We start from the raw sequence: 24,143 nt of genomic DNA on the forward strand, positions 1-24,143 counted from the left end.
GTCGCGTAATTACAACGGTAATTACTAATTTTTATTAATTTCGTAATGAATGGGGTTTGACTTATACAAAAAAGTCGTTATCAATAAAGGTAATAGTATTCAAAATCTAAGATAGGAGCTGAAGTTTACCAAAAGAGCGATTCAGGAAGTATTTTCACAAGTAAATGATTTACATATGAAATACAAAAATGTTTTTTAATGAAAAGCACAATACGATACACAACAATTTTTATTTCTGTTATAAAATAAAGGAAATAAAGTTCTCTATTCACGTATTCAGCGAAGATATAAGCCTTTATCAATTTTTTTGTTTTGTTTTATCTGAAAAGGTTGAGGAAAATGTTGTTCACATAGATTTTAATTAGAAATTTGAAAATCTTAACAAGCAGCCGACATAGATCACTATTTAGATAAGCACACAGGCATCATATGCGACATAGCTCACTATATTTTTATATATAGGCGGTTGATATTAAAACTACACTTATACTATATTCTGAAATTCAGTATAAAAATCAATTCTATTTAATCAGAGGTACAATATACCCCCGGTGTGTCAAGATTTATCCTGGCAGAAATATTTTATATGAATTTTTATTTATTCTAGTAATCGTAAATAATTTGCACTTTTATGGAAGTCGATTCCCTAAAGACCATTATGTATTTGTAAAGAAATTAGTTTCGACAACTCTCATCATGGAAAAAAATTCTACTATACCGATTATTAATGTATTATTAATGTCTGATATAAATAAATTGTTACTCTTATCTTGGAATTAGTTTTTTACAATCTCTTCCTTTTCAGTTACAATAGGATGAGTTTCTTTAAATGAATTGGCAGAAATGTAGGACTATCGAATTTCTCTGTAAACTGTAAACTATAACTGTTTTTTGAGATATGCATCTAAGGGTGTTTCAATATAGCGTAATATTTTAATTGCGCGCCATGTTTAACGGTAATAATTTCATTGACTATGGCGTGGCAGATCGAAATTTTACAGTTTGGATAGAGTTAACATGGAGCATTACACTGTAGAACAAGGCGTCCTAATAATAAAAAATTATTAGTACTGGTGTGGTTGGTGATGTGATACACACGATACGAGCTCGTAGAGAGAACAAAAAATTACGGCAGTTTGCGAGAGTGTGATAGAGACAACAGAGACGTCAATTCGCCATACGGCTCAAGACAGGCACTTTTCACCGAAATCTTACTAAATATTTACAGCTTCATGCCTACAAAATTCAACTGACTCAACAACTTCTACCAGTAGACCATAAACAGCGAAGAGAATTCACCAATTGGATCCTTGCGTAGCTGTCGTAATTTGGGGCTCATAGAATACACGAATGATTCATCAGAAAAGATAACGCCCACAACAGGTCACTGTATGGGGTGCATTATGGTCTGTGCTATTATAACTCAGCTTCTTGTACCTCATTTAGAAGCTGTTGATCTTGATGACATGTGGTATCAGCGAGACGGTGCAACATGTCATACCGCCCGTGAAACATTGACGATCTTGTACGAGTTTACTTCTGGTCGTGTTATTTCTCCATTTGGTGACCATTTTTCTTCGAAAAAGAAGAAGGTAATGCAGTAACGGTGAATGGCGAACGTTATGCTATGATAACTCAGTTTCTTGTACCTTATTCCGAAGCTATTGATCTTGATGATATGTGGTATCAGCAAGACCGTGCCTTATGTCATACCGTCCGTGAAACATTGACGATATTGCATGAGTTTCCTTCTAGTCGTGTTATTTCTCGATTTGGTACCAGAATTGGCCTCCAACCTAACCTAACCTAACCAAATTTTTGTCTACAAGGTGCGCATATGCCAATAACGCCGTGGAAACTATTTACAAGATATTTTGTTTCATATATAATTTCCAAATGTATATTTTCAATCAATAAATATTTCAATACTTTGTTACAGAAAACCATGTTTCATTGAACACTGAAAAATTGCGCCTATATTAAAACACCACTTATTCAAAAGAACTGAAGTACCTGCATCAGTTTCATCATAAGATATTGATTTTTTCTTTTTACAATAAATGCTTCATGTTACCCAACTTTTGTTTGTTGCAGTATTTAGAAATATTAACAATATTTATCAATCTTTCGACTGTTCCGTAACACTGAATCACAACCTTTGGTCTCTGTTTAAGTCTAATAAAGTAGCATTTGACAATACTTCACATGCCCCTGTCAAAAGAGCATTAGATGCGAGAGGAGTGGATAGGATCCAGATGGATGGCACAACTACTATCTGGGGGTACTAGAACTATTCTGAATACCACAGACAAGCCCTTCATGGGACCTCAATTATAGGGACAACTTACAAGGGCTGAGACAGACTCTTCTGTGAAACTTTAACCAGAGTAGATCTGCTGAATTTATCAACATAAGTAAGAACAATCTGCGAATACTAACAGGAGATCTTTTGGGGCACTGTCGCCTCAACAAACACCTGAAGACGCTAGACCTAGCAGATATTGCGGCGTGCAAGTTTTGATGCACAGAGGACGAAGCCTCTAACCAAATTCTCTCAAAGTGTGAAACTCCAAGTCATTACACCGGGAAGCGTATGAAATAGAAGACACAGTAGGACGAGAAACCATTTCTCTGGCAATTGAAGCCATCCGACATTCTAGACTTTTTAAAAGGAATGGGATTGATGGATCAGCTTTAAACACCTTTGGGTCGCAGTGTATACGAGACCCTAAATTATACATACATACATATATACATACATACATACAATATTTTTCTTCGATATGTGGAATAAATATATAAATTAGAACTGACCTATGATTTTGAAGTTTAGTATAGGGATCTAAATGTCGATTCTAAACGACTTGCATAATAACTTTTTTTTGTATTTGCCAAATATTACTCTAGAGAAAAATGCGTCCTACAAAACTTCTAATTTTCTTTAATCAAGCAGAAATAAATGTAAATTCACGCAGAGATTTTTTTACATTTTTCATACAAATCTCTGTTATCAACTGATCTAGTCATATCTGACTCTACTTATTCACTTATCTCAAAAATATGTTTCGGTGAAAAAGACTTAGATCAGGTTACAGGAAGCAACTTTGAAGCTCAAATATAATTTTATATTGATCAATTAAGTCAAATGTGGGGAAGATATCTAGAAACTGATTACCCAAGCTGTAGATGAGCTGCAAATTTTTCTGCTTGCATTTGTTGAATTTGTTACAATTAGCTTTCTAGTACATTGACAATTCAGCTCAATCATTTTAGGTTAATGATTTTTGTGACCATTTCAATAGAAACTTTAATTTCATATTTTATAACAGAAATATGACCAAATCTACATGAAGTCTACTGAAATGGGCTACTTATTTATTTAAATTCCAAATAAGCGTCAGCCTTGTTAATCTCGATCTCTACCATACTAGTAAACTATAAATACTGTAAAATATTGAAAAACACTTATCAGCCCAATAACGAAAAATTAAGGTATTTACCTCTTACTTTTGGATAGTAAATTTGAAAATAAAAAGTAATTATTAAATTATGTTTATTTAGAAATAATACGTAATGATATACAGAGTGGGCTTTTAATATGACAACGGTCAATATTCCGTTATTAATATCCAGAAGAGTTATAAACAAGAATTGTAAGTAACATACTTATTATTTGAAAAATATGACAATATCTACAGAGTGACTCATAGCTGGGAAACAAAGCAAACACGTTTTTGGTAAAACAAATTATTACCTATTTTACACAGTAGATGAATATTGTTGTGTTTTCAAATTTACTGTAATCGAAATCATGTACGAACATTTCTATACAAGAAGAACTAAAAAGTAAGCTTATGAGTTTCTTTGCTTTTTATATAATTCTGCATTTTTGTTTTAATTGCATTTGAAATGTTACATTTTTGATTACTTTTTCCTATAACTAAATTCATTATTATATTGTATAAACAATTCTAAATTATGAAAATATGAATTAATTTAGCACTCTAGAATAATCTGATTTCAACAATATTTTCTTTACATTATTGTATAGGAAGTTTTCATAATAATCAAGTTAAACTTCAGTTGGGTTACTGATAAATTCCTCTAGTCATATAATTAACTGTTCAAGTAATTTCTTTGTTGGAAAACTGTGGTTGTTGGAAAAATTATAAGAAATAGTTGAAACCAGAATATATCAATAGCGGTATCCTAAACGAAAGCACACAAGTACACGAACGTTGGAGAGATTATTGGAATACTTGGTTCGTACTTAATGAATGGCATATGGAAAATACAGAAAAATAGCAATCGTTACCACCAAAGGCAAAAAGTATGTAGTACTACTCTACGTTACTGATATCCTCTGCATTCGAATTATATGCAATTACACCAAGATGTGAATGGGCTGCTAGACCATCACCTTATGTAATAACACCGCCTTTACTTCAGCTTCGGTAACATATTAGGACAGGACCGGCTATATCGATGAGCGAGTTCGTAAGCAATCTGGCAGTTCTAGCACGGCCGGGGGTAACGTTTCCATTGTTTGTGGTTTAATTTTATCAAAATGCTCTCCATCGCAACGTTCGGAGGCGGCTAAATGTGTGTTATTAGCGTATCAGTAGTTATTAACATTCGGATATGAATGTCTAGCAAGAGCATGAAACAACACCGAATAAAATAACAGAGTTATATTTATTAATATCGATTAACAATGCATTACTAAAATGTAGAAAAAATTAAGAATATTTCCAAATTTGGGATAGGATGTTATACACGGATGTTAGTCGATGATTTCTGTTTCAACTACTGAACAATATTCGTCAATTTGTTGTGCAAAAAGAATAATCACCTATTTACTAGTTATTCATATATTGCTTATTTCGTAGTAATTTCGATATAAAAATATTCATATCTTGCTTTATGACACAGCTACAACCCCTTTAAATATCAGTATATTTTTCATTTTGTCTGTAAGTTATGTCAATAACTTCTTCGGATAATTTCCATAATAACGTATTTATTGAACGAGGGCGCAATAAAAACTTACCCTGTATATAGATCAAAAACAGTAGGATTCTAAAAATATATCGTACCAAATTTTGAAAAGTCATCAACAGAACGCAACGCTTTATCGAACGTCTGATATTTACTCCGGGGAATCAACATCAACTTTTCCCGATAAGGAATATTTGGTCCCATTTTAACCTATTGGCCAACGATCATTTTTCTAAATTCTCTAATAAATTCCACTAGAGCTTGCGACGAAGTACAGCTTAGCGAATGTTTTACGCTGATAACTCTTTTTGCTCAAAAAAATTGTACACATAAAAATTGCAGAGAATGTCATATAAATAGCTTTAGAAAAATTTTTCGTCTCCTCTTTTTATGAAAATAATCAAACTATTAGAAAATTTGTTTACTTCTCATAATCCAAAATAGCGGCTGCGCAAACTTATTTTATGAATATATTTTTTCATTACATGAATTATTTTGAGATGGGGTTCACTGCAATCGACAGGGAAAGAGTTATAGTTTATCAAATAATTTGAACAAAATTTTCAAAATTTCATTCACACATTTTTGAACTACAAAGAACCTTCAAGTTCGTTCATAATTTTTCATTGAAAAATTAATGTTGGCTTCCATTAGGAATTATAAAACGATAGGTCTTTAAAAAGCCAAACAATTTGGAAAATATTTTTTTAAAACGATTATTAGAAGCCGAGTTAATGAAAGTCGAATTCCTCGAGGTACTGATAAGCATTCAAAAATATGTGAATATTATCTCCCAATTGTTAATATTCATGAAATAAGGAGCGATTGCAGTAAATGTATATAAATCAATTTATAAGGTCGCAATTTTGAAAATTGGGAAACACCAACTTATCTAGAAACATTCTCTATATGATTCTGTATGTTATTTTCATATTTGATGCATAAATAAATAAATTTTCAAGTTGTTCAACAATTTTGGGAAAATTAAGGGATTAAAATTTTTTCGAAATCTACATATATAATATTATAGGATGCGGTATTTCCTAGAGTATTAATGCCAGCAGTTTTGTGCAGGCAAAAAAAATTCAGCGTAAAAGTCTTGATTCTCTAGTGCGTAAAGCTTTACCTTTAACTGCAAGCTCCAGCTGAATTTATTAAAGAATTTAAGATAACAATTGTCGATATATTTCCGCTTAGTAACAATATATGCCATATTTGGAAAAGTTAATGATTGTTTCCTAGCTTCCCTGAACTAATTTTTCAAATCATTAACCGATGCTAATACAGGAAAACTACCCCTAACTTTAGAAAACTGAACATACGAGTTTAAGTGTCGTACATGCCAAAACGTATAATATTAGATAGTTTTTTTATATTTCTGGAAACTGTTTGGGCAGAACGAAGAACTTTGCTCAATTTGTAGTGAAGTCCCTCATGCTATATCATATGCTTGCGGTTTGTAGAGGAAGACAGTTGGACAGATTTCTTACTCGAAATATTATATCTATTAACCTATGGATCTGGTCAATAGAGAAGGTAGTGATAAATATACACCTGGTTTTTGAATCTATCTGTCATCTCTGTTATTTTCTATATTTTTAAAACATTAAAGTCTAAAACATGCATTACCCACATACCATCTGCATTTTTAATTGATGGAATATGTAAAATTGGCCTTCCAAGTTGTGATTGATTTAACTCGATTGAGTGTCACTAATATTGTTGTATACCTCTTTTGAATTTCTGAGTAATATTGTTCAGCTTCTTTTTATCTGCACATACTGAAATATCGTCGATGTAGCCAATTTGGAAGACAATTCGAAATCATTACTGACGTCCTGAGATCCAGTGGTATACAGAAATCAAACCTACGAGATCATCACATACTTCGGTCGTTCGCTTATATAGTGTTAAGCGTTTATATACCAACAACTCAAGAGTTCGGTTCGCAACAAAGAGTTTATATATTCTAATATGATTAAGTAAAATAACAATTTACATTTTTTAAACTAAAGACATCAGTTCATCGGAATAATATTCGGAAGTCACTATCAATATAAGACTTTCAAACGACCGTTAAACCAAAGAAAAGCAAATTATGCAAAATTTCAAGCGTATTCTTAAGAAAATTGAATAATGGAGACAAAATTCTGTCTTGAAAAAGAAACTGTCAAGGACGATGAGTAAAGTTCGATGGCATAACGAATGATAGCCTAAGTTACGAACATTACCACTTTTATATTGGATATTATACATCAGACCACGGTCCCTAATTTTAAATCCCATCCAACTTATGTGGGACACCGTTAAATTTGCACTTCTCTCCATAGAGACTCTTGCTTCTTATGTCAGAAAGTTAAAATTTCTGGAAACATGTACAGGAGTCGATTCAACTATGGGACCGCAAAAAATATACATTTTTCTGTGGGTGAAACAGAATGAACTAAAAAAGTAAATTGGACAGCAGAATTTCTATCAACTACTAAAAAAAATGACAGATTTAATAGTAATATTACATACATCCCCCTAAGCTGAGTTTCACCATTTTCCTGTGTCAATTTCAAGATTTTGTCCTATTTTGAAAAAGTATGTAAAAACTATGTAAACTAGTGCTCTCTATGAGAGTCAGAGTAAAATCAAATTCATGGCATGCATCAGCCAAAACATATTTGTATGAAATATTTCATAACAATCTTGTCTGTAGTTTCTGCAAAAGCGTATAAAGTTTGTATAAATTTTTAATCTTCAATGCCCTTTATCTTGAATATGGCGAGGTTTTTTTACTAAGCAAATCCCAATTATTTCTCAGTATTTAGCTGTCCTAGAGACAAGGTCACCTTTGGTTTGAAACACAAATGAACTGAAATGTGAATGGAGTACCGATTTCCAAATTATATACAAAAAAAAAACAAGCTGATTTAGTATAATAGTTGTTGTATTTAAAATTGGGAAATATAATGTTGTATTTTATTAGGGGAATATTGTGAATAATGCCGAACGGTGATTTGTTGCCTCACCTCTCAGTGTTAATAGAAAACGCTCGGTATTATAGCCTATACTACCAGAAGTACTCCTTTGAAGTCGTGAAAAATGAAGTCGCGTTACATTTTGAAACAAATATCGATAGGCAACGAAGCGCAAGAAAAGACAAAAAAGCCCAGTTAAATACAGTTCAGTTATCGAACTAATATAAAAACAAGTACAAAGAATACTTGAAACTAAGTAAATGTATAGGGTATAGTTATAAACTACCACAACAACAACAAACTTTTTAGTTTGATTTCAAATAACGAAGAGATGTAGTTCAAAAATGCCCCAGGAAAGGAAGAATTACAAATCGCAGTTGCATTGAGGGAAGAAATGAGCATAACGATTAAATCGTTTTAGAAGGAACTGACTAGGTCTGTTCTCATTTATTAGAATTTGATGAGTCAAGTTTTTTCAACAGTTTATTCATTATAAAGGCAGAGAAAATATTATTGTCAAACATAGTTTTTGGCTTAGTATAATAATTAATCATTTGCGGATTCGATTATTATGAATTATTTCAATTTATACCATTTTCTATGAAAGAGTTACGTTCTGTTGTTATTTATAATCAAATTAATATTCCTATTGTTTATTGAACGAAATGTCGAAAATGGAACATTATTATCATAATTGTTAACCCAACAAAATTGTAAAGAGTGTTAACAAACGAAAAATAAATATTTACGAGAAATGAATTCGAAACAAAAATATATTAAACGTCATTAGTACGAGTTTATTAAATGTGAAATAATTATGAAAAAACCTCCTGAAGCAATGAACAAGTATGAAGAAGTAGAATAAAAGAAAAAACTAATTTTAAGTGTGTAAACTAACTGAAGATTTTAAAAACTAAAAGTGTGTCTAAGTGTAGGGTGTGTTTTGATGTAGTACAAATAGTAGTTATTACAAAGATGATAAAATATATTTTACAAAAAATTGTGATCAAAGCATATGGTTAGTAACCCAAAATTTTCTAATAAAACATCTTGTTACTGTTTGATAACAAGAGTATATGAAACATAAAATCAAACAGAATTTTAAACATTTATTTATTATGAACAGGTTGAAGTTTGCACAAATAACACCACAATTACTCGGTCTGACGCGTGTTTCGATAACCAAGTTATCATTTTCATAAACCGACGAAAAACAAGTAACGGAGCAGCACAATAATGGACTCAAAATAAAAAAAAGATCAATAGTAGTTTAAAAAATTTGGGAAAGCAGGCTTTAATAGCAAAGTAAAATAAAAATTGGAAAATAATATTTTTAACGTTTCAAATAAGGGAATAGTGATCAATAAAAAATATCATTTTTATGTAAAAAATAGCACTAGCAGAAATCGTAGAAAAAAAATATTAAGTACACGGTCAGAATGCAGAAATTTTAACCTTGCCATTACAATAATGGCTCTATTTCTATTTAGAAGTGAGATACGGAATGTTGAATCTTATCATTTTTGCTACCCGCGCTCTAAGTGCCACGCTTGCTGATTTTGAACCAAAAACATTCGCATGAACATTTTCCAGGCCTTATTGACGCGGTTTAAGCTAAATGAGTCGAATTGTTTGTGTCGTTTCTAATCTTTTGATAAAACCTAGATCTACTATTAAATTCTTGAAAGGAAAAAATAGTTAAAACAGTGATTGCGAACGGCCAAATTGCTCCGATAAAGGCCCGCAAAGTGTAGACGACTGTGGTGAAACAATAACGGGAAAGTATATACATATACATAATTGCTTAGTAAGGCAAAGGGAGAAATTGCAAAAATCGACCGCATTTGAAGAAAAGAAAGGGCTTTCCCATCAGGCTGTTTTCTAACCTCAAACTATCACTTGCATGAAAGAGATTTTCATCGGGCAGGGACATTGTCGCACTGTGTGGCAAGTATTCAATATTACAACCTTCTAAATGTCAGGGAAGGTGTTTTTTGGTAATTCCAGTTTGGAGATGCTATTGTGCAATCACGACGCCGGTTGCTGACATAATAATTGAGACTATTTCCACATTTTCGCTGTGCCACATCTGCTTAATCTCAATTGATGTTGCTGCACACTTGGTTATGCCGGTGTAGATAATGGTGATTGTTGTTTTTCGTCATCATTGTTCGTGTCAACCTCTGAATACCTTCTAGCTCTGTTTTTCCAACGTCCACTTCAGGATTCCAAAAGAATATGTTAAAACAGGCGTGGCATAGGTGTTGAGTGCCTGGACTGACTAAGTTGCCTGCATTTAATTCGGACTTCTTAAGTCACTTCACTCTTTGGGTGTATTGATCCTAGATTCTAGCTTTTGCCTGCTTGTGGTCCAGCAACTTAGCCTGTTGAAATCCTGGGTATTTGTAGGTTTCTCTGTTTTCCATCGCCTGTACGATATCTCCGTTACGAAGTTGCACATTTCCATTAATGACAATGGCTTTCTCGACATGTAGAGTCTTGCACTTAGACAGTCCCAAGTCCATATGTATATTAGTGGAGAATCGAGAAAGTGATTTATTTGTATCATTGAGCATGGTAGATAAGGGCTTCATTGCAAGGCAAAACCACAACAAACTCAAGGAGTCGCCCTGGTATATTCCCCTAAGAATGGGTATTTTGTCGATGCTGAGGCAGTTTGGACCGATTTGAAGATGTAGGTTCGTTCGCCAACCCTTCATCGTTGTTGAAAGCTTGTAGTTGGGTGAACTTTGTGAATCTGCAACACCTCCAATGCTTTCTTGTAATCCACGAAAGCAGTGTGTATACTACGGTGATCTCTCTTTGCTTGCCGAAGTATCAGAGAGTCCAGGATAAGTTGTTCTTTGGACCTTTGGTTATCTCTTCAGCAACATTTCTGTTCCTCTGCTAATATGTTTCCTCGAGTTTCTTATAAATTCTGTACAAGCTGTAAGTATCTTATATAAAGTGGGTAGGCACGTGATAGTGGGTGTTGAACCCAGTGCTAAAAATGTTGGGATATTTCAAATACTTATGTATTCATCGTCTGGGACTGAAATTATGGTCAAATACAATATAAATAAGACGATGAATATACAAGTATTCGGAATATATTGAAGTTAGTCCACTTTGGTGTTTCCTTGCCACGTTCCCAATAAAAAACTACTCATAATATAGCTGGCAAAGACTTCTTTATAATTCTACAATTCATATATATTCAACAAAATTAGGAAACGTTCAAAGTTATTTGTGTTATGAGGCAGTCTAAATTTTAGAAGCACACCGTATATAATCGGTTGGTCCTATTTTTTGTTTGACACGTGAATAAGACAATTTCAACAGAAGAAGAATTTGGTTCATTACAAGCCTATAGACTTTCTAAAGTGGAATTGGCAACTATTTTACTTTTCCCTTAAGCTTAATAAGGTGCTGTAATAATAAATTGCTTGAGTTGAGGTAAAACATTTTGATATGTTTTCGAATGGCTATACCCAAATACTTGCTTTAAATTATTTTTAAAATAAAAAATTAGTTTAAAAAAATATTATATCTGATTATTGTTCTCTTCAATACGCAGCTTTAATACAAATTAACACATTTATGGCATATACAATTTCTTAAATAGAAGGTATAATTTTAAATTTTTGTAACATCTTTTGGAAGGTCTGTTTTTTCTATTCTAGCATGTTATCGTTATTAACTTTATTCCAGAAATTAACAATAAAAATAATAATAAGGCCATACAATTATGAAAATTTAATTTAATGTAATGAAAATTCTGTAAAATCACAATTTTTTGTAATTAGCTAAACGCATATTAGATAGAACAATTTATGAAAACTACTTAACTTACTTGAAAAATTGCGAGTAGCCAGCATAGTAGTAAGGATAGCACCCTATAATTTATTAATGGACCGATTAATATTTATAAAACGTGTGTAAATTCATTTACCTTGAGTTTACGTCGAGCATTGAATTTCTTGAGACAATCGACCGTTTCTTGTCGGTGAACAACAGAAGCAACACGTTCCCTTTGCTGAAAAACAAAAAAATCTATTCAGTTTTTTTGAATTACTTGATTATAACATTAATACATTGTACTTTTTTAAATAGAAATATTTATTAACATACAATAATTAGCTACTGATACTGATAAAAAATGCGGTAACAGGCAGTTCATACCTGGTTATATAAACTCAAATGAAATGCTAATCGGGAGAATTATGTGAAACAATTGAGGGGATTAATACTACAAATGACATGCAAATTACAAATATAGATAATGTTGTAACGTAAACTTTACATCTAATGTCATAGAAATGGCAAAAGTTCACAAAGGATATACTAAACTATTAGTAAACCACAAATTGCTACCTTGGTGGAAAACAGACTGTCAAAAAGTAATCAGAACATATAGATCGTCTTCCAATAAGTTTAAACGGAATAACACAGCTGAAAATTCAATTGAATGTGAAAAACAAAGAACTCAAGCAAGATATATTACATATATTACATCCTTAGTTTCGCAAAACCTCCGGAAGATGTCTGGATTAAAATGACCTCAAAGAATTTCATTTTTAGCTATATATAACACCCTATACATAATATCAGATGAAATAGGATGAATATTAGCCTTACAATATATATATAAAATACATAACTCTAATAATTTAAACGGAAGGGATATCAAAAGATTCTACTGAAACAAGAACAAATCCTATTAACTGCACTTTCAGCGAGATAGAATTTTATGAAGCTCTGATATAGAAATATACTGCTCGTGATCAAATACCTATAGTATTCCTACAAAAACTCTTAGATACCACCAAAAATTACCTATTAAAACTATGTAATTACATTTGGATTAAAAAAGTCTTCTCTTCAAGCTGGCGTGAAACCGTGATAACTCCAATTTTGAAACCTAATAAAACGAGAACCAACACTATGCAAAATCAATCGTGGTCTACTCGGGTACTGGAACCGAATATTTTATTGACACCAGAACAAAGTGAATTTTGCTAAAATATATGCACAGCCGAATTAGCAAATACTTAATAATGAATAGCAGTATTTATTGATATCTCCAAAGCATACGATATGGTTAGAAGTTCCAACATATTCTCAAAATTACACTAGTGGGACCTGAGAGGAAACATTCTATACTTCATTAACAATTTCCTTACAGATAGATACTTCCAAATAAAATTGGTGGCTTCTCTGTCAAAAAATCACAAAATAATAGGATTCTAAAATAACAAAATAATACACCAGAAAATGAAATGTAAATATCTGGGAATCGAAATATCTGGACACGGGGACGTGGAGACGGAAGTAAGAAACCAAGCTACAAGAGCCTCAAGAGCAGCAGCATACCTAAATGACTGGCGAAATAAATACATTCGAACTAAAGCAAAAGCCCGCATATACAAGACTGCAAGCAGCAGAGAACCGACCTGATACCTCTAAAACGAAACGGATATTGGAGATTACCGAAATGAAAATAGTTCGAAGAATAGCGGGAAGAACACTAATGGATAGAGAAAGAAGTGAAAACATAAGACGATCATGCGGGATAGATAACATCAATGACTGGGTACTGGATAGAAAGATAAAATGGAATGAGCACATTGACCGCATGACGGAAGAACTAATTGTGAAAATATCAAGGGACAAATCACCAGCAGGACAAAGAAACCTTGGAAGACCTAGGAAAAGATGGAGTGACAACCTTCCAGGTGACTGAGCAGAGGCAATGATGTGAAGAAAAACAGGCAATGATGCCTATACACAGCAGGAAGAAGAAGAAGAAAATGGTATTCAATAAGCTCCATCCTATTTTTTATCGCTATCTCGATTGTACACTGATTATTTGATGATGAAGTTATAGCAATGATTTTAACTCGACCATTAGAACAGGAATTCACTGCAATTGGCAAAGTGAGTGGAACAGATCGCTAACAACATTGAAATATATCAAACCATGCGGTCAGCCATGGAAAAACAGTTCCAAAAATTGTACGAACCAAATAAAAATCGATAGCGGAAGGCTAAAGTGAGACACTCCTATCTATTGAATCGAGAGTATCCACCAATATGTGAAAGTTGTAATCAGAAATGAGAAAAATTTATTCTTGAACTGTCAAAAGTATGAAAATGAAAGACTACTTAACAACTATCTAAACAATATAAGGCAATCAATCATCAATTACAAACTATAAACTAACATCTCGCTAATAGCATTTGAAGTTGATGCGACAATGAATACGTTGAAAGAAAAATTATTCATATTCCAAGACATTCTCTGAAGATAGTAATAATCGCATATCGTGAAAATATTCCATTATTACTAAGAAAGAACGACATGAGAATAGATTAAAGATAATAGAACAGTTTATAACTAATTCTGTACTGTAAAATTTAAAAATAATTACTACTAAATAGTTAAACGATATTTTTTTCTAAATTGTTCTTATCAGCCGTACCATGTGAGAAAACTTTATAAGACCATGTTTATAAACAGATTTTTAAAAGTGACAAATATCTGGTATAAAGAACGTTTCCAAAAAAAAAAAATACCGACGTATTAGAGCTATTTCGTTATAGATTAAATATACAAAACTTACGCATATCCATGGGTGTTTCAGAGCTTCTGCAGCCGTAATTCTTTTCGCTGGATTCACTGTCAACATTTGATTAATGAGATTCTTCGCTTCCGGCGTCACAGTATCCCATTCTGGACTCGGATACTGGAACGTAAAAAACATTTTTTGAACTACTGAAAGTAAATTAACATAGTATATTTAAATCTTTACTTCTAAGACCTTTTTATATATTTGTTTTTTGATAAATCGTCTTGAGTTTAGGTCTCCTTTATAGAGCATTAATTTCAGTAGACCTATTCCGGTCCTTATCAAAATATGATTTGACAAAGATAAATTGAATAATTATATCAATCAATAGATCACCTACAACATGAATATAAAAACATCTGTTCTAACGACAAAAAAATATTTTTTCTTCAAGCGTATAATATCTATATTATTTCCGGCAACATAGGTCGTAGAAATAAACTTTTCTTTTACTAGTAAAATAATGAACGCTTATTATTATATTAGTGACAAAATAATGAAAGCCGATAGCAACGTCTTATTGTGGGCGTTGTACCTAAGTAACTAAGTAAGTTTTGAAAAGTGTATTGTCAAAATATCCCAAGAAGAATTTCACTTTATTATTTTTACGCTCGAAGAAAAATTGGTATATGTCACTCGGAGTAGAAGACCCATTATATGTTCCCACTTTGCTAACGCCTCGATAGTGCAACAATCTGAGCCCAACAAAAATGACAGCCTTCTACTCCTAGTAACATAATGTGCTATTTTCTTAATCGTTGCATTTCAAACATATCTACCAACCATCAATTAAACTATTAAAATAGAAATGCTCTTTCTCTCTTATGTTTGTGAACTATTTCTAGGATCAAAGGATCTATCTACAGATACATACGTACCTTGGTAAAACGGGAAACTTGGGTGCTTAAGCATAAGGTGAGAAAGCAATTTAAAAATTCAAGTAATACTTGCAATTGAACAAATTATAGAATAGCCCTACTAAATTATTACAAGGAACTCTAACAGCAACAAGTCTAGGGAGCGTTAAACATGTACACATACTCCATCAGAACCAATCCTAACAAAATTGGACTACTTCAAAAGTGAAAAGCGGAATATTACAACAATGAGCATGAAAGTCTAGATCCAGTTCTTAAGACTAACTTTCTCGGTTCAGATATCAAAAAAATGATGAGAAGCGCTGAAGAGAACATACTGGAAGAATGAATGAACGTTCTAAACTGGAGAAGCAAAATTCTGACATGAAAAATATTTTTCATAATCCGAATAGTGGACGATTGACAGTTTCAAGCCCTACAAATTTCCTGGCAGAGATGGCATTTTTTCAGCTCTGCTACAGAAAGGTTTCGAAGTTGTGAAGGAACATTCAAATAAGCGATTCAAAGCAAGCCTGATTTTAGGCTACATATCCAAAATATGGACACCGACGAAATTAGTTTTCATACAAACAACGGGCAGGAGACCTAAGTTTTACCATCCATCAGCCTCACTTCATTTTTCTCAGAAACTATGGAGAAAGCCGCAAATTATTCACTGAAGTGGAGCACTCGCTCATAGTCCACTTCACTCAAAACAATTCGCTACTGTAATCACTGGGAGAAGAAGTTAATGAAATAAATGAAATATTTCTTAAAAATGGTCTTTCAATTTAATCAAAGCATTGGGAGAAGGTTTTCTTATCATAAACAGATATTAATCTATTACTTATAATAGATTTAAAAAGTTTGCCATCATTATCCAATTTCGCGTTAGAAGAATTTCTCCGTGGAGATTTTTGATATCGTTACTCAATCGGCCTATGTACTACATCTACTATTGATATCCCCTGCATCATCTTGTTTCTTCCGCAACCATATTTTAGCCATTGGAGGGTTATGGCAATATATCCTGAATGTCATACTTAATGTTTTTGAGCTGTACGGCAATACTCGAGAGGCAAACTGGTTGAATTTCTTCCTCTTTCCATTATGTTAATCGTTTTGATTTTGTTGGAATAACTTAAGAATCTGGTTGGTCATATATCAAATTTCCGGACTTTTTGTCCGGAAATTGTCTGGAAATTGATGAAAATCGTCAAAAGGTTAAAAAAAATAATAATCAACTGAAAGTTTAACCATCTAGAAGAACAGAAATTAAGGAATTCTGGGAACCTGTCAATGAGAAAACTGAAGCAGCACAATACATAAAAAAAATGAAGTGTCTGGAGAGTGTCAGGATGAAAAGGAATTTTTATAATATAATTGAGAGAATAAAAAAACTAAGGATAAAATATCTAGGACAAATGTAGAAAGCGAATGACAAAGTGGCTTTGCCAAAGCTATAGTGAGATATAGGATATAGAGGAAGAATAAGAAAGCTCAGATCAAAGTATTGAAAGACGTAGAAGAGGACCTAAGTAGAGGGAAAGAAAGATCACGGATAGGACTCTCGATTAGATTAGAGTATACTGATATAATATATTTAAGAAGCTTTTGCCACAATCAGGTGAGAATATATAATTTTTCTTCTTCATGTGTCAATATATCTGATGTTGACGCACCAAATAGTGACGATTTTCTTCATGTATAAGAAATGTACCGTCTCTCGAATAATCAAAATGAGTGTTGGCTAGAAAAACATGAATATGACATTTATTAGAAAATCAATTTGAATATTTTTCATTTCATTTGTTGTTATGTAGCTAAAAGAAGTGTCACTATCATCCTTAACGGATTCAGAGTCGTCGCCTAAATTAATAACAGAAGTGTCTATTATTGCGGGTATGAAAGTGTCCTTGAAGAATTTTTTTACTATTAGTCGAAAAAATCTTCTTATGGTATTACGGTCAAATCTCAATAATTATGAAGCTCAGAATTTTTTCTTCATTCTCCTCTTCAACTTCCAATTCTTCTTCCACCTGATGAATACAATCAAGCATGATATGAAGACTACTTTTAAAATATACTATAATCGGCGGACAACAATACCTTGTTCCAGTTACTAAAGAAATATGGCAGCTTTTTATAACCTCAGTCTTACCACATTAAAAAAAAGCTCCTTAAAGAATAAAAATTTGTTCAACCTTCCAGTTTCTTGAAGGTATTCACTTAATATCTAAGGAATTTAGCACAAAAACATTGAGATTAGACCAACAATCTTAAATACCTTATTTAAATCAATATACTTACGTCGTAAGCTCCGGCTTTGATTTGTGCGTACAACCGATGTTGATCTTCGTCCCAGAAGGGTGGATAACCTACAAGCAGTATATATAGAATAACACCACACGCCCATATGTCCACTGGTTTTCCGTATGGTTCCTTTTTCAACACCTCCGGTGACAGATATCCTGGCGTTCCTGCAAATCCAAACCACGCTTGTTGTTCGCCCTGAACTTCAATCGCTAAACCAAAATCTGCTAATTTTACCGCAGCGCCTTTCTGTTTGCTAGCTAATAATAAGTTTTCAGGCTGAAATATAAGGAAAAAATCTATCTATTATCATACTCTCACTATCATAAATAATTTTTCATATCAAATTTTCCATAATATCTGATTATTCACAAACCGATAACTGCTGGTATTATCGCGAAAATGCCAATAATCGGAAAATTATTTTTGTTCCTGTCGAAACATCACAATTGTTATAAATATTTCTTTGTTGGTAAATAAAATAATCTTGACGTTTCGACCTATTTCGGTCATTATCAAAATATGATTTGGCCTTGACAATTTGCATACTTATATTAATTAGAATATCACACATAAAATAAACGTTTATTTTTAACCTCATTAAATATTTTTTATAGAATAGAATATTTCTTAAATTGTTTAGCTCTTGTTTATCATTGATAGCTTCCTCGTTCCTATGTATGTGAATCATTCTGAAAATTGTCTTCTTATATTTGACATAGTTGATTAATACAAGTTACAATATGTACATATAAATGAATCCATGAATCCAAAATTAAATTTAATAAGCTTGAGTCGATCAAAGTAGATTTCACAAAAATAAAACAAATAATAATAACAATTGTAATAAACGACCAAAGACTACCAAACAAAAACATGGAATATTTAGGTTTAACTCTGAAAGCGAAAATATGGTTAGAAAGAAAATATAAATGGAATCAACTTGAGATATTATATCACTCATTAAATCGTGTGACTGACACACAGATGGCGCTGCAATTGTCAAATCCATATGACGTTTATGAAGTACCAGCTTTAAAAATACTATGTGTAAAATATCATGACATTTCGATTAGTCAGAAAAAAGTGACAACCGTTTAAAGTGAAGCTACTTTTGTTATTTTCAAAACAACTGCGTGAGTTAATTTATCATTGATTCTTGATGCAAAAAAATACAGTACAAGCTCAGCAATAGGTTCAAAAGTATTATCCGGACTCTGCTCCATCGAAAAAAACCATTTGTTATTGGTTTATTGAATTTAAACGTGGTCGTTCAGACACCGATGATGGTGAATGTTCCGGTCGTCCAATTGAGGTGGTTACTTCAAAAAACATCAAATGTTGGTTATATCTAATCGTAAATTGAAACTGCGTGAGATAGCTGAGGCCGTAAAGATATCAGAAGACAGTGTGTTTACAATTATGTATGAATATTTGACCATGACTGAGTGCTGCGTTCACTCACAGTCGATCAAAAAAACAACGTGATGATGATTCAAAGAAGAGTTTGGCCTTGTTAACACATAATAAATCAGATTTTTTGCGTCGGTATGTGACAATTGATGAAACATGGAAACATCACTCCACATCAATCAAAAAGATCATCATCTGAGTGGACTGTAGCGATTACTGCATGAAGTTGATATATCAATTAAGGAAAAATGTCCTAATATGTCGAAGAAAAAACCACTGTTTCACCAAGACACCGTATAGTCCAGTTCTGCCCCCCCAGTGACTACTGACGATTCGTTAATCTCAAAAATGTGCTCACAGGTAAGAAATGCAGCTTAATTGAAGAACCAATTGCTGAAACTGAAGCTTATTTCGATGCAAAAGACAAATCCTTCTATAAGCACGGCAGGGAGAAGTTAGAAAAGCCTTGGAATCGTTGTGTTGCAACTATGTTGACAAAGAAACAAACAGTTGGCTTACTAGCGGAAATCTCTTACCAGAGACAGAAGGCTTTATAATGGCTATCCAGTTATTAACAAGAAGAACTCTAAAAGAAAAATGTTTTTAGGGATCCGAACACTCAATCCGACAAATGTAGAAAGTGTCAACAAACATCAGAGACCACTCAACATATAATAGCGACTATCTACACCGACATAATTAAGTGTGCAACATCATCCACCAGAAACTGGTCAATAAGTTTGGTATACTCAATACTTTCAGACTCTACTACGATAGATCCATTATCCAGCGACCAGCGTTATACCTAAGACCCTGAACTATAGCATCGCCAAACTGGGATTACCAAAAAACTCCTTCGCCGATATCCAGAAGACTGTAATATTGAATACTTGCCACAAAGTGCGCAAGTTTATTATGTGAACCGAATCTAATCCTTTTGATATTTTCTATCCGGAATAGGTAAATAATACTGGCTCTGAGCTGAGTAGTGCGTAAGTCTTTCGCATAATAATAATAATTATTATAATTATAACATTGATAGTTTTCCTAGTCAACCGATTAATATATAACCTTCACCAAAGCAACGTCATAATTATCTGACCAATGCACAGGTGTTTGGTTCGAAGAAAAACGTAAAAAAAATCAACAACCAAATTTCACATCTGAGGAATAAAACGATTATGATATGATGATAAAAATGAAATTGAAACTTTTGATCGATACGGGCAGTAATAAATCTTTGTTTAGACCCGTTATTTCTGAAAAGTATCACTCTAATGTTGATATAAAAACTTCATTAGTAAGTAGAACAAAACGATTTCAGGCAGAGATCCCTACTTTTAAAGAATTCAATTATAATGTTACAATATATTTCATATTATATATTTATTTAACTGAAAAGACAAAAAAAAGATAAAAAATTATAGTCAATATAATACAAATGGAACGATACAAAAAACAGATATAAGAAAATTGATCTGAACAGACCATATGAATTCAGAAGAAAAAAGTAATGTAATCAAATTATGTAAGAAATTTTCTGATGCTTTCTAAAACCGGGTGATCCATTAACGTTTACTTCAACAATAGAACATTCAATTAAAACGACAGACGAAATTCCAGTACATGTAAAGTAAAGTATAGATACCCATATATTCATAAAGAGGAAGTTCTAAGAAAAGTTTACGAAATGATAGAATAATAAGACCTTAATTATTTTCCATGGAGAACACCATTGTATATCTGTAACTAAGTGGTTTTATTCATGCTGAGTGCTTAAATGAGGTTCGGATGCGTTGGGAAGAACGAAATCCGGATCTGTGAGATCATGGTTTTCCGTATCATCTTCAGTTCATTCGTTCGTGTGGATGAGGTATTTGAAGTAACCTGGTTTATTTCTATATATTTATATATATATATATATATATATATATATATATATATATAATTATAGTTCTTTTTTTTTACGAGTGTTGGATCCTGTAGTTTTATTTGCATAAAAATAACAAGAATTTTTGAATTTTTATAATTGAATTTATGTTTTTTGATATTTCATGATTCGTTATTACAGTTCTATTTTTTTTTATCGTATTGATGACATCTTAGTCTATTTTCTAAATACTGAGATGTCTGCCCTATGCCCAGCGTCACAATTAGTACAAGGCACTTGATATATAATATTACTTCTTTTGTTTTTTGGTGTTTTAGATTACAATTTAGTGAAATATTTGGACAAATTATTATGTCCTTTATGACTTATACTAATATTATAATTATTGAAATAATTCGTTGGAAAAGTCCTTGTACATATCGTGAGGAAAATGTTTTATGTTTTGATGTTTCGGATTCGAATTCAAGATCTGATAGTTGGATAGATCTATCAGCCAAACTTATTATCACTGTTGTTTTTTGTGACTTGAATTATTTATTTATGTTTTCGATTTGATTCTTTGATACGGCAGTAATGCAATCATTTACATATCGGAAAAAGAATGGAATATTTAAATCAAGTTTGCTCAGAACACGTTTCTCCAGATCTTCCATTAATAATTGTGCTATATATGACAATAAGTGCTAACACTTGAAATGGAAGCCCCCATAGCACATCCATCAATTTGTTTATATATTTCATTTTCATTTTTGAAATATGTTGTTGTAAGTGTGAGTTCTATAGCTTTTATAAATTCGTTTTGAGGTATTTCTGTATAATATTTAATTAATTATAAATAAATAAGAGAATCATTACAATAATAAATATCTCTTACCTTAAGATCTCTATGAACTACACCATTTTGGTGACAATGGTTGACTGATTCTAATATTTGTTGTATACAATGCGAAGCATCAGCTTCTGAATAAAATTCTCTGGCCACTATATCTTCAAATAATTCACCACCGGTAACCCTGCAACAACAAAAGGTAATTGACGTTAAATAAATAATTTTAAACTTTCAACCATTACGTACAATCCAGAACAAAATCAATGAAGTCCTACATTAACATAAATGAATGACGAAATGGAGTAAACCATGAACAATGGGGCATTAAATCTATTTTAAAGTGTTGTAAATGTCCTTTCTTAGTCAAATGAATGCATTTGGTAAACATGTTGAAGCTATTGAATTTAGATCCATGCGAAAAAATAATTATTTTAAGGGATGTTGATAAAATCTATTGAATCTGGTTTTATCACATAAACTTTCTTGATGAATAATGCAGGGATACAAATTCTTTGTATCGCGATCATAACGGGTGCACTATCTGCAGTAAATAAGGAAATATCCAGTCCCCGTTACTCATAATGATTGTCGAATTGTGATAGTATATCTCTTCTTGTCTTCTGGTTCCTTCGAATTATAACAGACGTTTGTTTCATAAATTTCCCATCGGTGACAGGTCTTCCCTTTTCTACCATGTAATGTGTATACTTGATCTTTCCCTTGACTAAATTTTATGAAAAATGTTGCCTGCTTTGTATATTGAATAACTACTTGTTGGATTCTCTCCATTCTATTAGTATTTTCTTTAAACTCCGATTCATATCGTGCTCGATATTATCCTTAAAAGTAGATGTTCGGAATAATACAATACGTATACACATACGAGTATCATAAAGTTTTGCTTTTTAGCTATTAGCCTGTATATAGTTTCGTAGATTATTTTTAATTTACAAAAGTATGGTTAAATTTGATATATATTCAATTGCTTTATTTTCAATTATTTAAATTCACGAAGTTATACGTGCCTTTTTAAACCACCCAGTGTGCCAAATATGGCTCGCGTGCCATGGGTTTCCGACCCTTGATCTATTACATAGTCCTAGATATTCCAATTTTTTCCTTATAAAACATTTTATTTAAGATTAGAATATTTGCTTTTTGTACGAGAAATCTTTAGATTTTTTTTGTTGGTATGAATGACTACGGTCATATATTCGACATTATTTTGGAGTTTGATTTAGTCTGTGGTTATCATTCTATTTGTAGATGACCATTATTCCTTACTCATTTCTGGCGACATAAAGTTTAATACAGCATGGATGCTGCTTTGTCGAAAAAGTATATTTGAGCGGCTCACTTATTTTTAGGTTAACATTTCACGGAGACCATCGGGGACTTTAGACACAATGCAGAAACTTTCTGTCCCGCTGACATTAAAAAAATATCAGCACACTCGGAAAAGCAACGGTACTACATTATATCAATTTAAGCAATTCATAAATTCATTTCCACCTTCTCAGATTAGACTGCATATTAGACTTCTCAAGAGAACTAACCTCGACCGCAATAAGGTCATTGTTTTCTGGCGTCTACTCTCCGAACCTCTATTTCTCCATCCAAGACCAAATCTCTAGACGAATGCGTTTTGTGCGTTTCAAAATCTCTTTCCAAAATTTTCCTGTGAATTTTTGTTACTAAGAAAATATTGTTGGCAATCAAAGGAACATGCTTTCATCAAAATAGTTCCTTTTGCAAAAGTTTTTGTAACATCACCATTTGTCACTCAATGATCTTCATTGAAAGACTCAAAGTTTTATGTTACAAATATAATTGCACCATTGTCAACGTACCAATGATCATAACAAATTAGAAGTTTGATTCAATATTTTTTGATAATTTTTTGGTCACCACTGCTATTTTCTTTGGTTGAGGTACTACATTTCACTTCGAACACTGTCTTACTTGAAAGTTAAATGACAGTAGTCCTTTTTCTGCTTTGACTTTGAACAATTAATTGTCGTTTAATACTGAAACGTCCAGATTATTGTCTTTTTTATTTAATGTTTTTCCAAAAGAACCCAGTTGACATATGGAATTTTCTACTGCCATAATTGGAAAGCTCGTTTGGAATGAAAAATAATCCTCTGATGAAATTTGTAGTATTTTGCAGTAATTCTGTTATTTTATCATAAATGATAACCGCCGATGATGTATTGTCATTTCTAAATTAAGGTTTGTCCTGAACAG

At 32.3% G+C, this 24,143-nt stretch overlaps 1 protein-coding gene across 5 annotated transcripts in view; it reads right to left on the minus strand.

Annotated features, from left to right (window-relative positions):
• LOC130446124 (calcium/calmodulin-dependent protein kinase type II alpha chain) overlaps window positions 1-24,143 on the minus strand; it is a 164,966-nt gene that overhangs the window by 92,648 nt on the left and 48,175 nt on the right. For all 5 annotated transcript variants that reach the window (XM_056785803.1, XM_056782614.1, XM_056783422.1 and 2 more), the window contains exons 5-9: window positions 21,942-22,080; window positions 17,761-18,042; window positions 14,588-14,710; window positions 11,917-12,000; window positions 11,818-11,860 (exon numbers count right to left, since the gene is read on the minus strand). In XM_056785803.1, the coding sequence (XP_056641781.1) occupies window positions 11,818-11,860; window positions 11,917-12,000; window positions 14,588-14,710; window positions 17,761-18,042; window positions 21,942-22,080 (671 nt within the window). The remainder of the gene's footprint in view (window positions 1-11,817; window positions 11,861-11,916; window positions 12,001-14,587; window positions 14,711-17,760; window positions 18,043-21,941; window positions 22,081-24,143) is intronic.

This window comes from Diorhabda sublineata, chromosome 1 (assembly GCF_026230105.1).
Source record: "Diorhabda sublineata isolate icDioSubl1.1 chromosome 1, icDioSubl1.1, whole genome shotgun sequence".
Taxonomy (NCBI): Eukaryota; Metazoa; Arthropoda; class Insecta; order Coleoptera; family Chrysomelidae; genus Diorhabda; species Diorhabda sublineata.